This window comes from Acomys minous (genome assembly GCF_964271855.1).
Source record: "Acomys minous genome assembly, chromosome: 12".
NCBI classification, from domain to species: domain Eukaryota; kingdom Metazoa; phylum Chordata; class Mammalia; order Rodentia; family Muridae; genus Acomys; species Acomys minous.
In genome coordinates, this window is record NC_140493.1 from 62593360 (window position 1) to 62614633 (window position 21274).

General features: G+C 47.5%; 1 protein-coding gene across 2 annotated transcripts in view; it reads right to left on the reverse strand.

Annotated features, from left to right (window-relative positions):
* Positions 1-242: 242 nt before the first annotated feature.
* The window catches only part of POP1 (POP1 homolog, ribonuclease P/MRP subunit), a 36542-nt gene continuing 15510 nt past the window's right edge, over positions 243-21274 (reverse strand). For both annotated transcript variants that reach the window (XM_084751304.1, XM_084751305.1), the window contains exons 7-16: positions 20864-21051; positions 19800-20056; positions 19420-19513; positions 16283-16394; positions 15389-15508; positions 11651-11766; positions 9409-9600; positions 7537-7691; positions 1615-1971; positions 243-1013 (exon numbers count right to left, since the gene is read on the reverse strand). In XM_084751304.1, the coding sequence (XP_084607430.1) occupies positions 371-1013; positions 1615-1971; positions 7537-7691; positions 9409-9600; positions 11651-11766; positions 15389-15508; positions 16283-16394; positions 19420-19513; positions 19800-20056; positions 20864-21051 (2234 nt within the window). In that variant the 3' untranslated portion in view covers positions 243-370. The remainder of the gene's footprint in view (positions 1014-1614; positions 1972-7536; positions 7692-9408; positions 9601-11650; positions 11767-15388; positions 15509-16282; positions 16395-19419; positions 19514-19799; positions 20057-20863; positions 21052-21274) is intronic.

The following is a 21274-nucleotide window of genomic DNA, read 5'->3' on the forward strand; positions in this document are numbered from 1 at the left end:
AGCCACACCCCAGTTCCCTGAAGTCCCTTCCTTAGTAAAACAATTAACAGTTATTGTTGCAAACCATGTAAGTAAAATTTTTCAAAGAGACCTCACAGCTTTCTGTTCCTAACAACCGAAGGGGGATGGGGGGGAGGGGGGAGGGGGGGAGGGGGTACTTTATACCATGTCAACCAGTCAAGCATATAACCAAACAGGAAAACACTCAGATTGTTAGGATAAAGCAAACAGATCATCAGCCACATAACTATAACTTTAATTCTTGTTTCTAAGCAGTTTTACTTTCTACTTTAAATCAGATGACAGAGACAGCCAGGACTATCTGTGGGGTGACAGAAAGAGTTAGGGTATCAAGGCTGTGAGCCCACGTTCAGACCTCAATGGCAAGTCTTGCAAAGCGGTACTGCAGGGAGGTGGGCGGCCGCAGCAGCACCAGGCCCCTTGTGGCTGCTGACTGCCTGGACAACATTTCCAGCAAGCCGGTCACACTAACAAACCCTAGAGCTTCTCCACAGCCAACAGCCATGGAGAAGTCTCCCTGAGTGACAAAGCCCAGGAGAACTCTGGAGCAGTGTGACGTCAGTCCCGGGAGGGGGCCTGCCCATAGCCCCCGAGTCAGAGATTCTGGCGCAACTGCAGGTGCCTCTACTGCCATGCCTGTGGGGACCGTGTGGTCTCGGCTCCGCCTCTTCTCCATTTTCTTCTTTTCTTTCTCTTTCAGAATCAGGCTCTTGAACGGGTCGCTGTGTCTGGGCTCCCTGGGTCCGTGGTAATGCTGATCCTGACTGAGCTGGAGCAGGTCCTCCTCGGATGGGACACAGATCATGGTGCGCGGCTCGGGGCTGCCCTTCCTGAGCAGGGACAGGCTGACCCACACCAGAGCTCTGGGATAATCATGCAGAATGGACAAGCAGGCCTTTCTGGTCAGTTCTTGCTGGCCTCTGCCGGGAGCCTTCCTGGCCTCAGAACTGCGGCCACACCAGGCAGACAGCTGCTTCCGTAACTCCCTACTCCTACACAAAGTAAGAGACATGCGAAATTATAACTAAAAACTATTTAAAGCGTGCAATACACTTAGTACTAATAATCTTCTTTTCATGTGCCTGCCGTTCTAAAACTGAAAGAATAAAGATTATAATAGTGGGGCAGAAAAAAAGTAAGACATAGAGAAAAATAAGATAGAACATAGGTTTGTAATTAAGCAAAAGCATGCAAGTTTGAGGGAAAAAAAGAGGGATATTCAAAGTGAGAGTACATTAGAGAGCGCTGAGAAGCAGGGCTGAGCCACAGCAGCGATGGGGGCAACACCCCCTGTACAGGGAAGCCACACATCCCCACCACGCTAGAAAGAACGGCTGCTGGCCCACCCCACAGCCACACGATTCCCAAGAACCTAAGAGGCCACGGCAGAACAGAGGCCCGTCACCAGGCGGGTTTGCCTGACTTAGGGCAGCATTGTAATCTTCTCATCACTTAGTACTATGTCTCAAATCAAATATTAAACTGTTTCCCCAGGCCCTCAGAGAAACGGCTCCCTTTTTAGAAAGTCACCAATTAGCATGTTCAATATAGAAAACCATTCAAAATGTATATCTGGCAGCTGCTTACACTTACCGAACAACACAGAGCTGGCTAGTGGGGCTACCGGTGGAAGCCATGTGATTCTCACTGGCACTCTGCTCCAGAACTGCCTCAGTCCGTGCCTGAGGTTGACAGCCTGTGACCTCTGGCTTCATGGGTTGGTTTTCAGCTATGCCTGCCTCATCAGATGGTTGACAGATCTCTTCAGGGACACAAGACACTCCGGGTGGTCTTGGGACACTCCCTTGAGCACCGGGCATTGAAGCTATAATATCTGTCTCTTGGGCCTGAGCCCTGGACTCCCAGTCCCGAGTCAGATGTTCCCATGGACAGCAGAAAGGTGCCAGTGTGCCAAGCTTAACGTAGTTGGGCCTTTTGGCAGGAGGGCGTCTAATGAAAAAAAGAAACAAATTTTAAGCAATTAAAGAGTAGATAATTAAAACAGCCATAACCATCATAACACATCTCCAAATATCTCACACACACACACACATGCACGCAAGCATGCACACACACACGCACACACGCACACGCGCGCACACGCACGCAAGCCTTCCTACCTGCCTCTGCCTCCCCAGTGCTGAGTTTAAAGGTGTGCACCACCAGGCCTAGATCTTTGGGGTTTTGTTTGTTTGTTTTTAAGTTTTTAACTTTTTTTTTGTTTTTTCAAGGACAGAGTTTCTATGTATAGCCTTGACTGTCCTGGGCTCACTTTGTAGCCCAGGCTAGCCTCAAACTCATAGAGATCTGCCTGCTTCTGCCTCCCCAAGTGCTGGGATTACAGGCGTGGGCCACCGCGCTCTGTGAAAGATTTGGATTTGTTTGTTTGTTTATTATGTATACAGTATTCTGCCTGCAGGCCAGAAGAAGGCACCAGATCTCATTATAGATGGTTATGAGCCATCATGTGGTTGCTGGGAATTGAACTCAGGACCACTGGAAGAGCAGCCAGCAGAAGCACTTTTAACCTTTGAGCCATCTCTCCAGCTCAGATCTGGTTTTTTAATTAGCCTCTGAAAACCAAATATAGTACCTCAATGCTGATCTAGAGCTCCACGTGCATGGCGCCCTGGGGTGGGCAGAGCTATCCCTGAAGATGCACACAGCTCTAAGTCAAGGTTACAATGAGGCTCCTCCCTCACTTCTGGCCTGACAACAACAAAACTAAAAGAGCAAAAAGAACGACCATGTGCCTGCAAAGCTCTGTGCACCTGGAAGGCAACACAGGAAACTGACGGTGAGGCTGTGGTTTTGGAGGGCGGCAGGGACACTCCAGGTCAGACACGAGGGAGATGCTCAACTATAAACCATAGTTAGTCCCTTGGGGAGAATCAAACTACCAATGTTCTGCTAAATTCTGTAGTCAAACTGCCTTCTAAACATTTCTATTTATATTTATGGACTGTGCTGCTCTCAGCCGTGACCCCGAGAAGCTGCTTTTTGGAGTGGGCGGCAATTAATGCACAGACTTGGAACTTGTCAAAGTACAGAGAGTAAGTGACCGCTGAGTACTCGGCATCCATCTGCATTACCCAGGTCCAGGCAACGGCGGGGCAGAAAGTCCCAGACATGAAAGGGTGAAAGGGGTGACTACAGTGCAACCTGTCCTCTGGGTACAGCACAGCCATGCACGCCTCGGACACACAGAGGCTACCCTACCCACTCAAGACCTGCAAAGCCCAAGCCAGTCAAAACTGCAGCAGGGGTGGTAGGGTCGAGGAGGCGGGGGGCTTGTATGATCTACGCTTTTAAGCCGGGCAGTGACGGCACACACCTGTGATCCTAGCACTTGGGAGTCAGAGGACAGTCTGATCTACAGAGTAAGTTCCGGGACAGCCAGAACACCCTGGGTCGAAAAAACAAACCAAAATCTCCAGCACGGATTCGGCAGGGCTCACCAGGCTCTCTGAGGAGCTACTGGCAGGGAGTAGTTGCCCAAGGAGCAGAGCAGTACACCCACTGTCAACTAGCCCATCCTCCAGGAAACAGCCCATACCCATACTCAGACAAGCAACCCAAATTTAAAAAAAAAAAGCCAGGAGGAGGAGCTGGGGAGGAGGAGGCCAGCAGGATCGGGGAGGGTGAAAAGAGGTGACAGTGGAGCAGCAGCTACAACCACTGTACACTGTATAGACATATGGAATTATCAAAAAGTAAAATAAAGTAAAAGCGAAATTCACATTGGTTATTCTAAGAAGAAAAAAAAAAGCATCTCCATGAAGTCATGGACAGACTTAGTCTTCCCCGTGCCTGCTGGAGCTACAGGGTGCAGATGGTGTTAACCCAATCATGGGCTTGAAACAAGTATGTGCTGAATGAATGAATGATTCAGACAAACATATAGAGATACATACATAAGATCCCCAAAGCACAGGACAAGAAAACAGAGGTAACCTAAGGCCACTGATGAGCACAGTACATCCACACTGCAGCCCTACAGGGTCACCCACACAGTACATCCACGCCGCAGCCCTACAGGGTCACCCACACACAGTACATCCACGCTGCAGCCCTACAGGGTCACCCACACACAGTACATCCACGCTGCAGCCCTACAGGGTCACCCACACACAGTACATCCATGCTGCAGCCCTACAGGGTCACCCACACACAGTACATCCACGCTGCAGCCCTACAGGGTCACCCACACACAGTACATCCACGCCGCAGCCCTACAGGGTCACCCACACACAGTACATCCACGCTGCAGCCCTACAGGGTCACCCACACACAGTACATCCACGCCGCAGCCCTACAGGGTCACCCACACACAGTACATCCACGCTGCAGCCCTACAGGGTCACCCACACACAGACATCCACGCCGCAGCCCTACAGGGTCACCCACACACAGTACATCCACGCTGCAGCCCTACAGGGTCACCCACACACAGTACATCCACGCCGCAGCCCTACAGGGTCACCCACACACAGTACATCCACGCCGCAGCCCTACAGGGTCACCCACACACAGTACATCCACGCTGCAGCCCTACAGGGTCACCCACACACTGTACATCCACGATGCAGCCCTACAGGGTCACCCACACACAGTACATCCACGATGCAGCCCTACAGGGTCACCCACACACAGTACATCCACGATGCAGCCCTACAGGGTCACCCACACACAGTACATCCACGCCGCAGCCCTACAGGGTCACCCACACACAGTACATCCACACTGCAGCCCTACAGGGTCACCCACACAGTACATCCACGCTGCAGCCCTACAGGGTCACCCACACAGTACATCCACGCCGCAGCCCTACAGGGTCACCCACACACAGTACATCCACGCTGCAGCCCTACAGGGTCAATCACACAGTACATCCACGCTGCAGCCCTACAGGGTCACCCACACACAGTACATCCACGCTGCAGCCCTACAGGGTCACCCACACACAGTACATCCACGCTGCAGCCCTACAGGGTCACCCACACAGTACATCCACGCTGCAGCCCTACAGGGTCACCCACACAGTACATCCACGCTGCAGCCCTACAGGGTCACCCACACACTGTACATCCACGCTGCAGCCCTACAGGGTCACCTACACACAGTACATCCACGCTGCAGCCCTACAGGGTCACCCACACAGTACATCCATGCTGCAGCCCTACAGGGTCACCCACACACTGTACATCCACGCTGCAGCCCTACAGGGTCACCTACACACAGTACATCCACGCTGCAGCCCTACAGGGTCACCCACACAGTACATCCACGCCGCAGCCCTACAGGGTCAATCACACAGTACATCCACGCTGCAGCCCTACAGGGTCACCCACACACAGTACATCCACGCTGCAGCCCTACAGGGTCACCCACACAGTACATCCACGCTGCAGCCCTACAGGGTCACCCACACACAGTACATCCACGCTGCAGCCCTACAGGGTCACCCACACAGTACATCCACGCCACAGCCCTACAGGGTCACCCACACAGTACATCCACACTGCAGCCCTACAGGGTCACCCACACACAGTACATCCACGCTGCAGCCCTACAGGGTCACCCACACAGTACATCCACGCCGCAGCCCTACAGGGTCACCCACACAGTACATCCATGCTGCAGCCCTACAGGGTCACCCACACAGTACATCCACGCCGCAGCCCTACAGGGTCACCCACACAGTACATCCACGCCGCAGCCCTACAGGGTCACCCACACAGTACATCCACGCCGCAGCCCTACAGGGTCACCCACACAGTACATCCACGCTGCAGCCCTACAGGGTCACCCACACACAGTACATCCACGCTGCAGCCCTACAGGGTCACCCACACACAGTACATCCACGCTGCAGCCCTACAGGGTCACCCACACACAGTACATCCATGCTGCAGCCCTACAGGGTCACCCACACAGTACATCCACGCCGCAGCCCTACAGGGTCACCCACACAGTACATCCACGCTGCAGCCCTACAGGGTCACCCACACACAGTACATCCACGCTGCAGCCCTACAGGGTCACCCACACACAGTACATCCACGCTGCAGCCCTACAGGGTCACCCACACACAGTACATCCATGCTGCAGCCCTACAGGGTCACCTAGAGCTCTGCCAGCACCAGAATTGGCAGCTAAGACAAACAAACATTAAATGACCCACGAGCTAAGAATGATTTTCATATTTCTACTCACTGAAGAAGCAAATGAGGGCCAGGCGTGGTGGCACACACCTTTAATCCAAGCATTGGGGAGGCAGAGGCGAGTGGATCTCTATGAGTTTGAGGCCAGCCTGCTCTACAAAGTGAATCCAGGGCAGGCAGGGTTCTGTTACACAGAGGAACCCTGTCTTGGAAAAAAAAAAAAAAGAGAAAGAAAAAGAAAAGGAAAATGATCCTACTTTATGACGCTGAAAGTTCTATGAATTTTAAATGCAAGTGGCTGTAAGTAAGCCCTGGTTGGAACTCCACCACATTTGTTTGTTTATATGTCACCTTCCCTGTCACAGTGGCAGAGCTGAGACCATGTAATGGAGACCAAAGGGTCTACAAAGTCAAAGGTGCACATCATATGGCCCTCTACAAAAAAAGTTTGCCAACATCTGGTTTATGACCGTTATTTATCGCTATAGGGAAACCAACACAGTATATGATTAAATGAAAAGGCAAGGTTTCAAAATAGTACAGATAATACCATTCTTCTATGTAGGAAACTTTGTTACCTATGGAGAATATACATGAAAGGGTTTAGTGAAAAATAAAATCCTCCGTTACAGGACTCTCAAGCACACAGTATGGGATGTACAGATCAGGTAAGTACCAACCAGATCAGGTCGTAACTTATCCAAGTCTTCCATCTGTCCGTCGTCACTCAACGACGGCTAGAAAGGCAGCCAGGCCCCGCCTCTCTCTGTGGTTGTGGTAATGAACAGGGATTCCCAATTCAGCCCCTGGAGCTCCCAGCAAAGCCACTGCACCATTCAGTTATCCACCCATTCATCAAACAACAACTGTTTGGTTAGAGTGGCCTAGTGTACACCACCTATGGCTAGATCCACAGGCACCACAAACAAGAAACCACTTCCATGCTTGAACACAGTGCATATCACTTTGGAAGGCAGAACTGCACCAGGTTAAAGTGTTTTGTGTCCTCCATGGTTTCATTAAACTTGTACAAATCGTGCTATTCTAAAACCAGTTTCTTTAAACTGCAATCTCTGCAAGAATGGGGGAGGGGTAGTACTGCGATCTATTAGCAAGTATCTGAAATGCATGTCTGCAGGTCAGCTGCCCATCACTCAAGTCAGGAGAGAGCCAGGACAAGGGCTGTACCAGATGAGCCTCTAAAGGGCAAAAGTCTGCTGGCTTGTAACAGAGAGCCCGAGGGAAAGCTGGCACTACACACAGGGTTACGCAGGGCCACCCAAGCCATCAGGCAATTCCAGCAGGCGCTTCCCGACCCTGGAGACAACAGACTAGAAGGACAGTTCCTTACCTTTTATACTTTTCTAGAAGATCCTTAGCTTGGTCTTCAGCAAACAGAAGGCCAGCTTGGCAGTCTGGGAAATCGCCTGGGACGTTTGGTGACCGTGTGTACTGAGAATGTACTGCAGCCTCTTTTAATCCCCCAACTCTTGCACCTCGGTAGATCTAAAAGAAATGTCAAGAGGCCCTGTCAGTGTACTAACCTGAAGTGAAACTGCCTAACAATACAGGGGAAATGAGAAATAACCTAAAAGCCCATCGCAAGGAAAATTGGTAAATACACACTAAGATAACACTATAACCAACACCATCCAGTAGTGCAACACGGGGAAAACTCAATACCTAGCAAATACAACAATGAGCAACAGTAAACACTACAGGTCACAGAAGCAGACACACGATAAGGCACATAGATTAAAAGCATGTACTTATTACAGAGACAAGCATCTGACACAGGTGTAAGGATGTGCAGGGAGGTAACCAGGTGCTACTTTAGGAGGAGAGGTGAGACTGCTGTGAGGACGTGAAGCGCTGCAGTGACTCTATGGGCTTCACTTCCCTGGCGGGATGGCAGGCACAGGGCGCACAGCCCTCGGGCACGTCAGGACCTCGTCTTTTCTATGTGAATGAAATAATGCCTAATGTCTGCAGATGTAGCCCAGTGACAGAATGCTTCATACCCTGCCTAAGACCCTCAGTTCAATCCTCAGTACTAAAGAAAAAACAAAACATTTCCTAATTTAAAAAAAAAAATTAAATTAAGGGGCTGGAGAGATGGCTCAGAGGTTAAGAACACTGCCTGCTCTTCCAAAGGTCATGAGTTCAAATCCCAGAACCACATGGTAGCTCAAAACCATCTATACTGAGATCCGGTGCCCTTTTCTGGTATGCAGGTGTTCATGTAGGCAGAATACTGTATAAATAATTAACAAATAAATAAATGAATAAATCTTTTTTTAAAAATTAAGTAGAACAACTTAATCTAGGCACTGGCATGTCACTTATCATTGATATCAAAGTAATGCTTAAACTAACCAGAAGTAGCTTACACACAAGTGTTAAAAATAATTTGGCTACAGTTAAAAAACAGGAACAGTATATGCTTATAGTTAGCATTTAAAAACCACAACAGCATGCTCTGTACTCCCGTAAAAGCTAAGCTAATGAATTTCTGCAAGCTGAAAATGCAGCATTATTGTTACCTATTTTTTTTTTTAAATCATTCTACTTCAAGACCTTCAAATACTGTTTGTTGCTAGCGTGTGGGAAGGCCTGGGGCGAGACTGTGGGACAAGGGTAGACAGATGGACGATCAACGCATAAGCAAGAAATCCATACAACGGGGAGCCAGCACTGTGTCTCACTCCTGTACTCCCAGCTTGGGCGACTGAGCAGGATAACAAATTCCAGGCCAGCACGGGGTACACAGAAAGGCTGCCTTGGGGGAGATGGGGGTGGGGGGCTACACTCCTGTCTTTCTTATTACTAAATTCTATTTATTTTGTGTTTGTGTACACGCACATGGGCACACGTCATTGAGCATGTGTGAAGGTCGGAGGACAACTTGAGACAGCCGTTCTTTCCTTCCACCCTGTGAGTACTGGGAATCAGACTCAGGTTGTCAGGCTTGGTGGCAAGCACCTTAACCTGTTGAGCCCTCCTGCTGGCCCTCCACAGGTCTTAACCATGACAGCCTGGCTCCTCCGGGAACGACACATGTGAACTATTCTGTATTTCTATAGCCACTATTTCACCTCTAAGGATGGAAACATACCACTCGGTTTCTAAATTGTGCACCACGCACAGAACATTTAGCATCTACTATCTGTCATGGTGTGTTTTTATTATTTCAATTATTAGCTGAAATCGAAAGGCGACTTACAAATGGGATCCAAAAGGCCATGCCCCAGCCCTTGGGGAGGAGGATGTCCCAGCCACTTCCCCAGCCCAGTCGGTCTTCGCCGGTCACTTTTCCTGGCTGTTGAACCAGAAGCATGGGTATCTTGGATTCACGGGGCCCTAAAACAAGCTGTGACCCGGGCACCAGCAACTCACTTCTCATCCGGTTTAAGTCCTAAGGGGAGGAACACAAGTCAACACAAACAGCCACCGTCTTCTAGATCTTACTGGGACCCCCTAGGAGCAAATGTAGAAGATAAACGTTCCTGTAAAAAGTAAAAGTAAAACGCCCTGAGTGAGCAAACACAAGCCAGCGTCAGTAAAAGTAGCCTTCCTATAAAGGTTTCCCTCTACGCACACAGGCTCTGGTGGGAAGATGCCAAATTGTCTTAAACTTGCAGTCCGGGCTAGGGTACGCCAGAAGACTCAAAGTTAACCTACGTGTGTTCATTCTGCTAGCCTCGCATCAAAATTAATTCTACAGTTGTACACGCTACCCCTTTTATTTTGATTACGCTGTGTTCTCATTAAGTAAGACAGTACAAAAATTAACTTCACAAGGATGAGCAACTGGGGTCGGTGCTGTGCTCTTAAGAAAACCTCTTGGGCTGGAGAGATGGCTCAGAGGTTAAGAGCACTGTCTGCTCTTCCAGAGGTCCTGAGTTCAATTCCCAGCAACCACATGTAGCTCACAACCATCTATAACGTGATCTGATGACCTTTTCTGGCATGTTGGCATACATGCAGGCAGAGCGCTGTATTCTTAATAATAAATAAATAAAATCTTAAAAAAAAAAAAAGAAAAGAAAAGAAAACCTCTCTGCAGGTCTGAATGACAGATGGCACTATAAACTGTGAACAAGTCCGGTGTGAGGAGTGACAGCATCCTTCCAGACCTCACTCGGAGCTGCTGAGGGAGGGAGGGAAGCCTTCTGGGCCAAGTTCAGCGATGCGCAGCCACTGCCTTTGCTCCTCAGCTGACTGGAACTGAGACATTCCTCCACATTTTGGTGTAACTGCAACCTCAACAGCACTCTTCAAGCCTTGGCCTTTTTACCTTTGCTAAGCTTCTATGACTACCTGTGTATTTGCCATCCATTCCACAATATTTTCCCAAGCTTCCCACCTGGGATTTAAGACCAGGCTCTAAGACATCCATTCCTGAGAAGCACATTGCCTCTCAGATGTGCCTTTCCCATGGTCCTCTTCCAACCCCCCCACCTAACAGAATGATACACAGACCCCAGAGCTCATTATTCATCCATCCAAACGTTTACCGAGCACCTCTTTGTGCCAAGTGTTTTTCTAGGATCTGGGAGTACAACAGTGAACAAATCAACATGATTCTGGCTGTCTTTTGTCTCACACCATACAGCCAAACTAGAAAGTCAGGAGCTAATCTACAGACACCGTCTGTCACCCTCCAGCAACCACCAAGTGTCGTCCGTCGATTTTACCCTCTGGAAATAGGTTCCCTGGCCCATGCCCCCAGCTACTGCACAACTTAGAGCCCACCATCTCTTTCCATTCAGCTATTTTATCTATGTGATCCTTTTCAGGCTATGTGACCCCTAGTCCCTGCCCCCCATGCACAACCTCTATATACCACTAGAGTGACATCCAGTCATGTCATAGCCAGTCTTAAAACCTTCCATGGAACCCAGACAAATCTTTACAATGCCTTGAGGTCCTCTACGGTCTAGTCCGTGTGTCCCTTCAGCATTCTCCCTTGTCCTGTCTGACCTGGCGGTTATGCACAGGTTCAGGCCTGGGCCATTATAAATGCTGCTCTTACTTCCTGACAGCCTTTCCCCACGGCAGCCTTGACCTTGCCCCCGACAAGTCTAGCTCCCATCTGAGACTAAGTTCAAACACGGGCTCCTTCACACACGAAGCCAGCCTCAGTGTCCCCAGGCAGTCCTTAGTCTTTCTAGTACCTCATCATCTGACACAATGCCTGACTCTGGGGTTCAATCACTGTGAACCTTAAAGACACAATACTTAAGGAAAATAGACTTGAAAATTAAAAAATTAAACCACAAGATTTTTCACTTCAGGTAAAGGTCTTGTTCTAGAAATCATTTTTTTTTTTTTAATCTCTCAGTATCGCAGTAAAGAACATGTAAGTACACGGGACTCGATGGAACATAAAGTCCCTTTGTAGGGTCTTGAGTACAGCAACTGCCTGTCACTCAGCATAGCAGCAATCCTGGCCCATTAGTTACCTGATCCGAGATCTTATTCTCTGTGACACTCCTACAGATATCCAGGTTCCAGATAAAGCTATGCGTGCAGTCCACAGGCACACCCTCCAGAAGCAGCTGTTTAATCTGCTCGTTATCTAAGAGGAAAAAGAAACAGCCTTGAACCACACTCTCCATCCATCAAACCCTAATGCTGCCAGAATGATGGCGGAAAGTATTTCATGGGACGTTCCTACTTATTCTTATAATTGGTTTCCTAGTCCATGAATTAACTTTTCTGTGATATTTACTTCTCTGCAAACACACACTAGTAATAATACATTTAAGATAATCAAATTCTACAGGACACCTTCTCTTATAACTGACATTTACTGAGCTACTTGCTCCTGTCTGTAAAACACGTTTCTCCAATTCTGTAAGGGGAGCATCATTATTTGTGAACTACACTCTCTCTTGAGCAAAGCACACTGCACTATAGAAGACCAGGAGGGAGGGTTTTCAGTGATGCACACTTACACAGACATAAGTCACCTCTATGTGCAGTCGCTTAAACATGACAGAATGACAGAAGTCTTTCAAATCTAATTCTGTTAGACTGAAGAACTAAAGGCCGGGCATGGTGGTGCACGCCTTTAAATGCCAGGGAGGCAGAGGCAGGTGGATCGCTGTGAGTTCGAGGCCAGCCTGGTCTACAGAATGAGTCCAAGGCAGCCAAGGCTAACAGAGAGACCCTGTCTCCAAAAAAAGCAAAAAAAATGGGGGGGTGGGGCAGCGGCTATTGTCCCAAACTTTCAACACAGAAAGTCACTTAAAAGCACATACCTGTGTGAGTCTGCAGGCTGGGAAAAAATAACTAAACCATGGCGTGGCAGATTTTAAGGGAGAACAAACTTGGCGAAAGTGTAATTGATAAACAGGCCTGAGAAGAGAGCTGCAGAGAAGCAGCGCTTTGGTCTGTAAAGTGCTCTTCCTCCTGGAGACAACAGTGAGGTCTCAGGTGCAGCTGAGTGCCAGGGAGGCTCGCACTGCCCTGTAGGACCAGCCCCACCCTGACAGCCCTGGCTGACCCAGAGCACTGTCCTAGGGAGCACAGCACAGATCCAAGGGGCATAACCGAGCTACTTATTCAGACTGAGCCACAGACTTCTCAGCAAACAAAGGCACAGCAAAGCACCAGCTTCAAATATTCTAGATGATGGGCTAAACAAATGTGGTACAGAGTCACAAGAAGACAGGAGGGCTCTCGGATGCATCTCACGAGGGAAGAGGACCAGTCTGAAAAGGCTACCCACTGTATGAGTCTAACCACCTGGCATCTGGAAAAGGCAAAACCAGGCACAGGGAAAACATGAGGGTTGGCAGAGAGGGAGCGGTGGCCTTCAGCTCACTGTGGTAGGGACAGGCCAGCTCCTAGCTGAAGCTTCTAGCTTTGTCTTCCCAGAAGCAGGCACACGGCTGTTATAAAGTTGCCCTAACCCGAGCTCCTGGAAGTCCTCTGCTGCGCTGTGCTGTGAGAGTGCTCACGAGCACTGGAAAAGGAGAAGATGATGGCCCATCTGCTATTTTGAAGCAACCAGACACTCCTTCATGGCTTTGGTGGCACAGACGTACAGCCAAAGAGTATTTTGAGGGAAAATTTTTAAAATAAGCCTAAACATACAATGTAAATGTAGCTCGGTACTTTCTTTCTTTCCTTCTGTTTTGGTTTGTTGACTGCATGAATGCTTCCAATGCACACTTAGCATATTCCCTGCCTGCTCCACAGCCAAGTCTGGCGAAGACCAGCTCAAAGCAGATCAGCAGCTACTAGAGACAGCAAGCACAGCAGCCCAAAAGCACAAATGTGGTCTGAGGGCTTCTTTCATTTCTACAGTGCTGGGACTTGAACCAGGGCCCAGTGGTTGGGCAAGAGCTCTAGCCTCAAGCCACACCTCCATTCTCAGTTCAGTATTTTAACGTCTCACCTCAGGGACCAGTTACTTACACAGTAAACCACTCAGTTAATGAAACTGAAGTGTTATAAAAACACATTAATAATTAACTCTTACTTAAAGGGTGAATGCTTCAAAGCATGGGAACACAGCACTCAGGTTCCCAGGAACCTGTAAAAGCTGCCAAAATACAGTTTATACTAGGGGGAAAAAAAAAGGAGCTTGCTACCCACAGCAGGCAAGCTCTTCTTCAAGGGTTACTGCCTGTCAAAACAGGCAGGCAACAACTTCAGATGCAGACAGACTGAACTCTGTCAGGGATTAGCCCTGACCTTTTAAATAACCCAGGCCACCAAAAAACACCTCTGCCCTTTGGTCTGACTTATCTTCCTAAGTGAGATAGTCAAAGTATTGATATAACACTAGTTCAACTAATTCACGTGGAACGTGTACTCCTTGCCAGGTGTGCTGACTCTTGCCTGCAATCCAAGCACTCAGGGCAGTGAGGCGGGAAGACCGGCATGGTTCAAGGCCAGCCTGGGTTACTCAGCGAGTTCCAGGCCAGTCATCCCTACATAGCAAGTCCTTGTGCCAAAACCATTAGGGATTAAACTCAGGAGCTCTCACATACCAGGCAAGCATCCCACCACTAAGCTACATCCCCAGCAAAAAAAGTACGCTTCTTTATGTAGCTCAAATATCAAATAAAATATATCTGCAAAGAAATTACAGCGCTTAAAACAGGCTTGAATTATCTCAGTACCCAGGAGGCCGAGAGAGCAGAGCTCCACCATAGTTCAACGCCAACCTTGTTCTACATAGATTTCCAGACCAGCCAGGGACACCCAGTCAGACCCTGTCTCAAAAACCCAAAACAGTAACACAAAGCAGGCTGTGATGAAATACTGTACCAATGCCTAACGCATTGGTGAACTCTACAGTGGAAACTGAGTCATATTGTTCACAACAGACTTTAATTTTCTGGGAACTAATTCATATTAAGCCTGTTGGGGAGGACATGACAAAACTGCCCATCAAGAGATGGAGAGCTCGCCCGTGGCTTTAGGTGTTTACAGCTCTGCATGTAAGTCTCAGTAGACACTCCAACTTCCACGGTTACGCCAGACCATACACACTAAAGGAGAAAGCGGAAGCAATGAAGATTTGCGCTCCACAGCTAACTTACCGATGTGTCTTCAAATCCTCTCAGCCACCTTTTTTGTGGAACTCTCACAGGGCCATTTTTATTGGTCCCTAATAAACTAGCTAACTACACACAGAAGGGTTAAAAACAAAATTGTGAAGTTGTTATAAAATGCACTTAAATGTTTTTCTCCCACAGCTCACAAGCTATTTAAACTACTCTTAATTACTGGTGTTTAAGTGATAGTTAGCCCAATGCAGCAGCATCCCACATTAGCTTAAAATTCTCACCAGCCTCAACCCACCTTCCCACACTCCCAGACAAGCAGCTCTCTCACGACCCGCTACTCTGTTAAAATCATGTGCTCTGAGACTTCAGCACCTGGATGGCCTTGCCAGGATTCGAACCTGGATCATCTGTATGGTCAGACAGAGGCTTCCAACGAGCACAAGACCAGCTGCCGGTGCACATCCCTTCCTTGCAGTTACATCTGAAAGTCTGGGCACTTGGGAGAATTAAAAAGCCACACCTCACTAGATACTGAAAACAGAGGACTGGGGGAAAATACACCACAAAGGTGAACAGCTGGCTGCGTGGTCCACACTGCCCTCCACGCAGCGTCCTCTGACACACACCCCAGGTACAGCGACTACACTACAGCAAGGAACGTGGCAAGCACTTTACCTTGGTATCTTTCTGGATCGGGCAAAGCTCTGGACCGCTGTGGGGGCAAATTTACTCTCGGATCCCTAACTGTCAATCCCAGAATAGTACCCGCAGGAATTTCTGCAGGTGACGATATCCCTTCAACAAAACAGAAACAGAATGAATGGATTAAAAAGCAAGTTTACAGAAGGCACTCACAGGGCCAGTGATACAGACAGCTCAGTGAGTAAAGGCTGGTCCCTGTGAGTAAAGGCAGAGAACTAACTTCCACAAGTTGTGCACTGACATCTACACACATGTACACATACATAAACACAAAATAAGGAATAAAGATAATAAAATATTTTTAGTTTAAAAAAAAGTCACAATATATATTAACACAGTCTTGTTTGAATTTTGAAACCTTTCAGATTTTTCCAATGAAAGCTTTTTTGGGGTATAATTATTTTAAAACACACATCGCCTTTTCCCATTAACACATTCAGAAAATACATTAAGACCTTAAAAACAACATTTCCTGCAAAATAAAAAGTAATAAAAATTACTATCTTACAACATGAACACATGTTTTTCTAACAGCTATGAGCATACAAGGGTCAGTAAATACACACAGTAGGTCAACACCTGCCTGTCCACTTCATCATTACTTCAGAATGCTGGTTATTTAGAACAGGAACAACCTTGTTAGTTCACAGACAGACATGAACACGGTGCTGTAATCCTTGACGCTCGGTTTCTTAGCTGCTTCTCTTGTTACGTCCCAACAAATAGCAGCAACATGAAAAGCAAGAGTCCTGACTAGGGGCCACCTGCACACTGCTCTCCGGAGCCACCCCGGCCCCCTGCGTCTCCGCTCCTCCCTTCCCCCCCCCCCCCCCCCCCCCGCAGCACAACCAAACGCTCCCCTTCTACCTCCCAGCAACTCGAACACTGCTTCCTGTCTTTGATGAAGAAAAACACCATCTGAGCTCTTGCAAGCGTCGCTCCACCACTGATGAGGTGTCTCCTCTGCATCCTCCTCCCCCTGGAAAACAAGGACACCTCCTCAGCAGAAAAACCATGAGCAAAGCCTAGTATCCACGCTGAGCCAGGCCTAGTACCTGCTGCAGCATGGCTCCACTGCCCATGTTTCTGAGTGTGAGGAGAACTATTTCACAAGCAGCAGCAGTGAAGACGTCACTGTATTTAAGACAGCAGTTACAGGGGCTGGAGAGATGACCCAGAGGTTAAGAGGACTGGTTGCTCGTCCAGAGGTCCCGAGTTCAAGTCCCAGCAACCACATGGTGGCTCACAACCATCTATAAGGAGATATGGTGCCCTCTTCTGCTGTGCAGGCACACATGCAAGCAGAACATTGCCTAATAAATAAATAAATCTTAAAAAAAAAAAAAGACTAACCCTCTAATTAGAGGTTTCACATACACGGAAATACAGGCGAGCCTTTCGCAGACAGTACTTACTCGGCACTGTCACACTTTCTTATGCACAATTATCTAAGAGTTACCTGTGTCTTCCAGTTTCACCATCTTCATCATCTTTAGTTTAAGCAATAAAATACTACTTTCTCAGCAAATCAATGAGAAACGTCAAGTAAACCACTGCACTGTCCTCGGCCACACTGGATGAGATGCGTAAACACCCCACTTACATCTTTCTTTGGCGAGACCGGGATTTAGCAAGGTTTGCAAGCATTTCCAGCACTAGAAGAGTGACGGACATGACAACCAAGAGCCAGGATTCGTGCTCAACGACTCTCCCTTGTGAGACAGGCGCCACGCACCTCACAGAACACAAGCAGCACAGCTTAGCGGTGCGGAGCGCAGGCTCCAGGACCAAACCTTCCGAATCAAATCTTCACTCCATAATTTATTAGCACACGGAAGACCTTCTCTGTATGCTAAGCACTGTGGACCAGCCCTGCCTGCCGTCGTGAACCGCAGAGGCTAGTGAGAGACCCAGATGTTAACACAAGAGCAAATGCTCAGACGCTACAGAAACAGCTGGGTAAGTGAACCTGAGGGCACAGGGAAGAGTTCTAGAGAGAATAGTTTGGATGAGATGGGCTAAAACTTGAAAATGAGGAAAATTTAGCCCAACCAAGATCATCACAACAGAGTGCTCAACAGGCGGAAAGAAAATAGGTCTGCACTGTGACGGGCATGAGAAATGGTGCGTGCTAGAACTGAAAGGCCAGCAGGCCACGGTGTGCTAGAACTGAAAGGCCAGCAGGCCACGGCGTGCTAGAACTGAAAGGCCAGCAGGCCACGGCGTGCTAGAACTGAAAGGCCAGCAGGCCACGGCGCAGAGGGGAAGGAGGCTGAAGGTCCCCGAGGCCACAGGCCACACGAAAGGAGCTGAGTTTTACCTTAAATGAAACGAGAAACTACTTGGCAATTTTTTCTTTTCCTTTTGTTTTGTTTTTTGAGAAACAGTTTCTCTGTGTAGCCCTGGTTGTCCTAGACTCAACTTTGTAGACCAGGCTGGCTTCAAACTCACAGAGATCTGCCTGCCCCTGCCTCCCTGCATGCTGGGATTAATGGCGTACACCACCATCACTCAACTATTTGAGAAGTTTTTATCTCAACAAGTAGTGAATAGATTGCACTTGAAATATAGCTCAGGGCTACAGCAAATCCTTGTCTAGTATGCATAAGGCCTGAATTCCATCTCCAAAAAAGCAACACAACAAAAATGAATGAAATAGGGGCTGGAGAGGTGGCTCAGAGGTTAAGAGCACTGGCTGTTCTTCCAAAGGTCCTGAGTTCAAGTCCCAGCAACCACATGGTGGCTCACAACCATCTATAATGAGATCTGGTGCCCTCTTCTGAGGTGCAGGCAAAATAGTGTATAAATAATAAACAAATAAATCTTTAGCTGGGCACGGCAGCGCAGGCCTTTAATCCGAGTACTCGGGAGGCAGAAGCAGCCTGGTCTATACTGCGAGTCCAGGACAACCAAGGCTAAACAGAGAAACCCTGTCTCGAAAACAAAACAAAAACCACAATACAAAAACAAAAAACAAACAATGAATAAAATGAACGGTAAAAGCTCACCGTCCATCCTACAAGGGGAAATAACAAGGGACAGTCCTAAAGCCACTCCCTAAGGCCAAGAGGCCAAGGCTGGGGCAGAACTCAAGTGAAGGCAAAAGACTGGGGGCTGGAGAGATGGCTCAGCGGTTAAGAGCACTGCCTGCTCTTCGAGAGGTCCTGAGTTCAAGTCCCAGCAACCACATGGTGGCTCACAACCATCTATAATGAGATCTGCTGCCCTCTTCTGGTCTGCAGGTGTACATGTCAGCAGAGCACTGTATACATAACAAAACAAAAACAAAACAAAACAAAAAAAACCCACAGAAAGGCTGCTTTCTTCCTTTACAGCATCTCTCTAAAAGCTCAATTTGTGTTCAGCTTGGTCACCATATTTGCCACATTATATCTGCGAGGCTCAAGTGCTGAATCAACTGACTGAGATGGAAAATAAACAGAATCTGAGCTGGAAAGTTGACTCCTGATCTCCTCACACTCGTGACCTGCACTGTCTGCATGAAGGCCACAAGCCACAAAGAGCCACCTGAATTTAATCTAGTTAAGATAAAATTAAATAAAGGTACAATTAATACCTCAGCCACTCGGTCAGTTTAAGTGGCCAGCAGTGTCACATGACCCTGCTCCTGACCTGAAGAGCCAATAGGCGAGTTGCTCTTAACTTTCCAGAAAATGTCATAAAAGCCAAACCCAAAGAAAACAAAAACTAAAGGAAAAGGAGAAAAAAAAATACTGGCACACAATTTCAGAGATCTTAGAGACATCCCATGGCCCATCTATGGAGCAGAGACTATACCTACACAACTCTGAGTAATAAAAGAATTAAAACTTCAACTGACTTATCCTACTAGCTGAGATTTGATCTTCTAGAAGTGAAAGAGTAAAAGAAAAAGCTTTGTTAACAGAAACAAGCTGGGAAATTACACATTTACAAGGCAATCCAGTGGGTGTCAGACTGCATTACAGACCTGCCTGGGCTAACACGACCTCACATTTACTCACTGTGTGCACAGGAGCGGGTCTCAGTGCCGAGGTCAGGATGCAGTGGGAAAGTGGGCCAATCAGGCGGAACCTGCTCATCTCCATTGTCAGATCACTGAGAAGAGACCACGAAACGAAAACCACCATCACATAACGTCTGCACTACTAACAAAACAGGACAAGTCAGGGTGGCACACAGAACAAGTCAGAGCCAGGTGTGGTGGCACACACCTTTAATCCCAGCACTTGGAAGATAGAGGCAGGAAGATCTGGCAAGCCTGGTCTACACAGCAAGTTCCAAGGACAGCTAGGCTACACAGGGAAACCCTCTCTTGAGAAAAAAAAAAGGAGGGGCAGTCTTCACTGAACATACCCAGGAGTCACATAAACTTGCCTCCTACCTGATTATAATCCCTGTGGTAGGAGAGACCCATGAACGTGGCTGACACGGGTCTCTAGTTCCATCGCCAAGAATTTTCTTAGTTGGTTTAGCACTTTCTTCATCATCTTTCCTTTTCCTTTTCTTGCCAATTTTGTCATCAGCTAGTTCAGGTTGACTTTCTTCCTGAGCTGGTGTCGGGAGAGGGTCAGGGACACAGACACTTGGTTTGATTGGTTCTGAACACTGGCACGTTGCTTTTATTTCCTCTAGGACGGCCTAAGAAATATTTAAACATTTACTTTAAATCTTCAAAATTTGAACACAGATCGCTCAAGACATCTCTCAGTGTTTAAAACCACCTTTTCTGGCCTCCGTGGCTACCAGGCATACATATAAAATAGAAATAGATGCTTAAAAACTATTTTTTAAGTTAAATGTAATTGATGGACATGGATGTGTTCATTGTGCTCATCATTACATAATGTGTGTGTGTGTGTGTGTGTGTGTGTGTGTGTGTGTGTAAAATCATGTTCAAGGTTAAGTCTATCCAGTCTTTGTACAATAGTTTTAGATTTAAAAAAAAATAACTAAAAAAATATGAGTCAGGCATGATGGCACATGGATTTAATCCCAGCACTTGGTTGGGAGACAAACAGACAGATTGCCTTGAGTTTGAGGCCAGTTTGGTCTATATAGCAAATCCTGGACAACCAGGCTACACAAAAAAAAAAGAAAGAAAGAAAGAGAGAAAGAGAGAAAGAAAGAAAGAAAGAGAGAGAGAAAGAAAGAAAGAAAGAGAGAGAAAGTATGGAAACAAATTTTAATCCATTCACTAAAAAAAGTATCACATCAAACTGTCAGGCCATCTTTATAGCATCCAGATTTGTAATATACTGTCTTCCAGTAGTGATTAAAAATGTAACAGTAAGCAGGTGAGACGGCTCAGCTTGGGATTGCCACCAAACTCCCTGGTACCCACATGGTGGAAGAAAAGAGCAGATTCCCACACGCTGTCCTTTGACCTCCACATGAGTATGACTAAATACCTCTACACCTGTATAACTAAATAACAAAATGACATACCAGCTTAAGAGTTGGGTGAAGCCAGATCCACAACTGCCTGTCCTCAGAGGTATCCCCTGTGGCCTTCTTAGACTTCCAGATAAAGGTGACAGGCCCAAGGGGCTCTCTGGGATACCTATTTGCCCGGTAAAGCATGAGACTCCCTTGTCGCTTCCCAGACAAGCAGTGAACCGCAGCGAAGGTCAGCCCTGGCACAGATACAACAAGATACTGTGAGTGCAAGTGCTCACACGCAACATTATTTATTTCCTGAGAGCCACTGTCAGTCTCTGTGAGAGAAGCTTGGCTTTGGCCACAGCTTAAAAGAAAACTGGGGACAGAGTAGGTTCTCAAAAAAAATATATATATATATATATATTTGTTAAATGAATGATTTAGTGAGTTTTATTTTTTATTTTTTTATTTTTTAAA